Source organism: Asparagus officinalis, chromosome 1 (assembly GCF_001876935.1).
Source record: "Asparagus officinalis chromosome 1, Aspof.V1, whole genome shotgun sequence".
Classification (NCBI taxonomy): Eukaryota; Viridiplantae; Streptophyta; class Magnoliopsida; order Asparagales; family Asparagaceae; genus Asparagus; species Asparagus officinalis.
Window position 1 is genome coordinate 15,753,066 of NC_033794.1, and position 6,088 is coordinate 15,759,153.

The 6,088-nt window shown below is 33.6% G+C and overlaps 1 protein-coding gene across 6 annotated transcripts in view; it reads right to left on the bottom strand.

Annotated features, from left to right (window-relative positions):
- LOC109819495 (serine/threonine-protein kinase GRIK1-like) overlaps positions 1-6,088 on the bottom strand; it is a 9,255-nt gene that overhangs the window by 2,388 nt on the left and 779 nt on the right. For 4 of the 6 annotated variants that reach the window (XM_020385243.1, XM_020385250.1, XM_020385237.1 and 1 more), the window contains 6 exons: positions 5,635-6,007; positions 4,728-4,802; positions 4,607-4,651; positions 3,448-3,522; positions 3,109-3,196; positions 2,830-2,957 (listed from right to left, as the gene is read on the bottom strand). In XM_020385243.1, coding sequence (XP_020240832.1) covers positions 2,830-2,957; positions 3,109-3,196; positions 3,448-3,522; positions 4,607-4,651; positions 4,728-4,802; positions 5,635-6,007 — 784 coding nt within the window. The remainder of the gene's footprint in view (positions 1-2,829; positions 2,958-3,108; positions 3,197-3,447; positions 3,523-4,606; positions 4,652-4,727; positions 4,803-5,634; positions 6,008-6,088) is intronic. The other 2 variants (XM_020385262.1, XM_020385267.1) reach the window with 2 other exon arrangements.

The following is a 6,088-nucleotide window of genomic DNA, read 5'->3' on the forward strand; positions in this document are numbered from 1 at the left end:
GAACAAGGGAAGTATGTTTTTTAATCCGAAAATTGCTTTGAGCAGTAAATTTATTTTATCCAAATGGTTGGAACTCTTCATAACTACACAAATCCTATTCCTTGAAATTTAAGGCTTATGTATTTACAGGCCCACCAAGGGGAAAAATGATGAATGTCTAGAAAAGGAAAGGTGAATCTGCTTACAGAAGAGTTTACATAAAGACAAGATTAAATTTGTCCAAAAATCACTTTAATCTCCTAGTAAATTGGAAATGCTATAGGCAAATCCAATCAATCATTCAAGGATCTAAACCCATGTTAAGAACAGGTAGAAGGAAACTAATTCATATTGGTCTTCTTATTGTTCACTGTCTATATAGAACTGAAGCTATATTCAGGAATAAAAAACACAAAAGTAAATTTTAACATATTATCTGCTACAAAGTTGGTAGTTGGACAACAGCAATAGCCAAGACCTATAGCAAGTGGAAGAACAAGGAGGAAGCAGATGCACGTATTAAAGTTAAATTGTTAATTTAAGATAGACATCAAGAGAAGTTACAGTGGATTACCTTTTATGCAATTAAAGCTCCTCAAATAGCAACATTTTCTCAAGCATACGCTTTAATTGTTACCTGTGTTTACTTAAAGTAAATAAAAAATACCGCTCTCTCTTTTATCATGGGACAAGTAGAAAATATAGTAAAGTTAAAAGCAAATCAAATTCAAATACCCGTGATATGAGACAGTCATTGAGGTTCATATACTGATGGTTTGCACTTTGCACTGAGAATACATAAGATTAAAAAAATCACCGAGGATCTGCTCAAAGAGTGCCTTCAGCTAGTCTAAATTGTATCAAATGTCAACTTGGCTTTGACACTAGGACGCTACAGATCCACATTTGAGAACATGGTTTTAATACTAGAAAATGGAAACCAAAACAGCATTCCTATCTATGAACATCCACTATCATGAATGCTTAATACTCTATTAACGCAAACCAGAAAGAATAAAACCAACTTCAATTTTCCTGCCAACATCAGGTATAAAGATGAATGGTCAAAGGAATATTTTGTTATCCGCAAGGATCAAATAAAATCATTCAAGCAAAACTGAAATCAAACTGCTATCCAGCAACTTCCTTTGAGTTTTATGGTCAAAACATTCTGTCTCCACCACCACCACCTCCACCAACATCAAAGCCTTTATCCCAAATGTTTAGGGTCAGCTACATGAATCTTATTCTTCCATTCCATTCTGGTATGGGACATCTCCTCCGTAAGTTAATCATAATCATATCCTTCTTAATAGCTTCTAACCAAGTTCTTTTAGGTCTACCTCTAGATTTCCTATCCCCATTAACTATAATACTATCACTTTTCTTAATCGGTGCACTAAGAAGTCTCCATTGTACATGACCAAACCATCTTAGTTGATTCTGTCTCCAACACAATAGCTTAAATCTTGCATTTTGACGTACCTTGAGCATTAATAATTTAAAGTTTAACTAATTTAGTGAATGGTGTTAATTAAAGAATAAATTCTTTCTCAACTGATTTTACTTTCTTTTTCACAAAAAAACCAAGAGATAGGTATGACAAGTATATCTTGAATATGAAAAAATAAAAAATTTCACCAGATATCGATCCCTTCGTTACAATTTTCAAGTTGGGACTGTATATCAATTCATTACATCTCTTGTTGATACTGTATCTGTAAATTTTGATCCATTTATTTCAGAACATAAGCCAACACAACATTCAATATGAAGTTTGCAAATTTCATGAGCAATTTTCTGAATATGGTTAGGTACTTAACAACTTTCATATTTCTTAGATTTTAGTGTAAGTAATTGATCCTTATAATTTGTGTTTGTATGATGCTGCTTTAATTAACTTTTATTTTAATTATAACCAATGCAAATATGATCCTTGCTATGATAGATCCTCTAGCACCTGTCTCTTAGTAAGTATATGTTTCAAGTTAACTTTAAAGCCATGTGAGCACCTCAAAATTTTTTTGGGAGCTTGCACGTGCTTAATCTCTTCAAAGTCAAATGATATGGGAAAGAGAGGTTATGACTTGTTTTAACTGCAAATAAACATATTACCCTTAATTTGGAATGAAATATCTTCACTCCTTCAAACTTATATCTCTACTTGTTTTTCCTAAATTAGTATAGATATTACAGTTATATAGAGTGGGCAATTTCAAGAAAAAAGGAAAAAAGGAAAAAAGGAAAAAAGGATTTTTTTTATAGAGTTATATGTGAGATGGAAGAGCTAATGCTTGTATATGAGAAAGAAAATGTAACATGGATAAAATATGAAAAAGACAAAGTACTCTTTTATTCTTTTTGCTATATCTTTTCATTGCCAAAATTATCTTATTGCCCTTTTGTGCATAACTATAAAGGAGGACTTGTCCGCCATTCATCCATTTTTGATACCCCAGTTGGTTCTTTCTATATTAGTATAGATAATCGTTGCATCGTATGATTCTCACTTCTAAATTTATACTAAAGAACAACCATGTCCCTTGTGCTGGTAGTTAACGGGCTAGTCATCTTACGTTTCACCACTATAGCTTGGTTACCAGTGACATTGTGCTCTGTAAAATAGAAGAAGAAAAGATAGCAGCTGAATAATCACACAGCAATTCATTTCACCACAAATGAAAGAGGATGATCAGAGATAGCAGAGCACGAGTACTGCATGTGCTACATATCATCATCATTATTATAGCATGAGACTAATGCAGAAAAAGCAGCAAAAATATTATATTGCTGATATCGAAACTTGCTAGCACAAAACCATACTTATAAACTGCAGAATAAAAATCTTACATGAGCATGGAGATACATGAGACCAGAAACAACATCTCGTAGATATCTTCTTGATTCACTTTCTCCAATACCATCTCTTGGACAAGAATCAAAGTCACACATCCTTTTGCCTGCTACATACTCTAGAACTGCAAAGTGAAGATAATAAAAGCCACTAATGTCAATCACAAAATTCTAATATAATAGCAAAGTGATAACAAATTAAATAGAATGCAAAAACAACAGCTGGTTTAAGAAAGATAATACATCAAAATATATGGAAAAAATGTGAATGAATACCCATGTAGAAGTTGTCTATGAGTGGGTCATCAATCACCTCAATGAGTTTCACTATATTGGGATGATCCAACATTTTCATGATGGACACCTGCAAGTAGCAAAAAACTATGCTATTATTTCTGTTTGAGGTAACTGTCAAGATGAAAAATGATGAATATATTTACTCCATCTGTTACATAATCGTAAACACAAATACAAGAGGAGCATTGAACCATAAACACAAACATCAAATTCCAACAATCGAGGTTTTTTCTTGAGATTTTGCTTCTGCTTTTCTCTAGACAAGCTAACTACATCTAATCCCTAACGCTCAGAACAAAGATGGGGGAAAAAACTCACCTCCCTAAGAACATCGGTCATGGCAGTTTCTGAAGGTGCCACCCGCAACTTCAACAAATGCGATTTGTGGAAAACCTGCATTAGAACATAAAATGCAGAATTATCATACTGGATACAACTACAAAAAACAACAAACTACATAATATGAAAAGAATTGGATGGAAATAAGTAGATCACCCAGTCAAGTTTATGGGACAAGAAAGAAAGACAGAACAATAAGAAAGTGTGTATTGGATGCATCTAATCTAATAATGCTCACTAGTATAAATGAAAAATAAGCCAGTACCTAGCAACAAGAAAGAAAGACAGGACATAAGCCAGTACCTAGCAAGCTCATATAATGAAAAATGAAAAATAATTTAATGTACTGATGCTGAAGAGCACAACCACATAATCTGGCGCATCTATAAATGCTTAGATATGCCTGTTTTAGATGATCTTCACAAAACAAAAGCATTGGTTGTCAAAGAAAACCCACGAGAGTAACAATAACTCAAAAACTCAGTCTCACGCGTTAACAAATACCACATTCTAACATCAAATAAATGAAACTATTACATAAACTTGGGTATAAAAGAAGGACAATAAAACATCCCCTTGAATAATGAGATGTGAAGAGGCCTTGAAAACAGTTCCATCACACTCACTTAATATCCAACAAAAATGAAAACGACATGTCAGGAAAAGAAAACTCGAACAAACATCCAAATTGTGAATCGAAAAATATGCTTAGAAAATAGATGGTGAAAATAAAGCTTACTCATGAAAAGTAACCAACACATGATACAATGTTTACTACCACAGCATAGAGGCAGAGACAGGTTTTGCGGAGTATGCCAATGAGTAGCACAGACATAATGGATAGAAATCTACCTGTACCTATAGATGTACAAGTTGATTTTTTATAGAAGCCTCAACAGTTTATTGTTCTATTCAGAATAATACATCTCAATGACTTGTGAATCTAAGGATATTGTATGAAGATGACAGGTTCAGTAACATGTTGATAACCACCACCAATCAAAGATATATGATTTTCTCACCGTTAAACAACAATAACAACAAACAACAACAAAAACAAAAAGATACCTATCAAAATAGTATAGTATCAATGTTCACAATGAAGGCAAAAGTGGATGCAAAAACCAATATTGAGTACCTTTACTGCATAATGTTTTCCATCTTTAACACTTTGGTACAGAACCTATTACAACCAAAGCAATTAATTAAATTAAATAACTGAACGATTGAATGATTGATAATATTAAAACAAGTCTTACCACTTTGCCATAGCTTCCAGACCCAATTTTGCGCTCCCGAACATACTCATTAATCATCTTATTTCCATTTTCATCCTAAAAACAATAAATGCCAAACATAAGCTAACATAATCATTTAAAGTTCCAAACAAGAGATAGTGGTGTAAATAGTTGTCCCATTAAAATTTCATTCAGAACATTGTAGGTAGGGAACTGCTTGTAGTGACCTGAAAAACGTACAGTTAAAATCATGGAGGGGAGAGGAAAATAGATATGGCCTCTGTGTATAAGTGTGTGCACGCATGTGAACGATTATGTGTGTAAAAGATGGTGAAAAATAAGACTAACAATGCATAACCATCTGCATAAACATCACTTCACAGTTGCTATCAAGCATCTGGAGGTTACCTATAAGCATGAAAGATGTGGTTGAGAAAAAGTGCGGGCCATATGTTACAGAAGGTATAAACCAGCATAAATCCATTGTATCAAATGGTAAAGGAGTCAAGCTATGCTACTAAAGCATATTTTTGAAAAATTATTAAAGTTTTAAAATGGCTTGCTAGAACCCCATTAATTACCCAAAAGCTGACTTGAACGTGAGTATCCTACTGATTCTCTAAATGATCTGTCATGAAAACAAATCTATTAACTTCTTCCACTTAAAACAAGAAAACTTGAAGAAAAAACATATGATCAAACTTGAAGATTATCAAGTTTTTTTAATAATGTAAATTGGTTCCATTGAATCCAATCCTCGATGATTTCTCTGCGCAAACCCATAAAGAGTATTCAACAAGAAGCATTAATATAATGTGCTTTACAATTCATTTTGATAAAATTCAGCAGCTACTCTAGCATCTCCTAACTAAATAAATCAGAAGGAGAAGATATTTTCCTTTTAAAAATGTAATTATTTTCTAGTTACCTCAGAGATAGTGACCTTCCGAGTTTCATTCACTGGCACTTCTCTGCATATCAATCCCTTTCGAGCTCTTGCTAAAAGGATCTCCTCAGAACTCCTACCGCGTCGCCAAGAGCTACAATCACTGCCTCCATTGTAAGAATAGGCATCTTCCATGCTGTGAGGCAGCAAAAAATCTTGGGAAGACTGGTCAGATGTCTCATTCAATGAGAGTACAGATCGGTGGAATTTCCTCAAGAAACTGAAGCAACCAGCGCATCCCATCTCCCTCTGAGAGAATTGGACAATATATAGCTTCAAAATCGGGTGGCAACAACTCCAAGAAGAATCCACGGTCAAAAACCTTGAACGGAAACTTATGTATTTATTCAATCTCCTAGATGGAATAAATCAGGGAGCGACATTCAGAATGTAAAGAAAGAGGTGGAATAATTGATAGCAAAATTTCATATTCTGA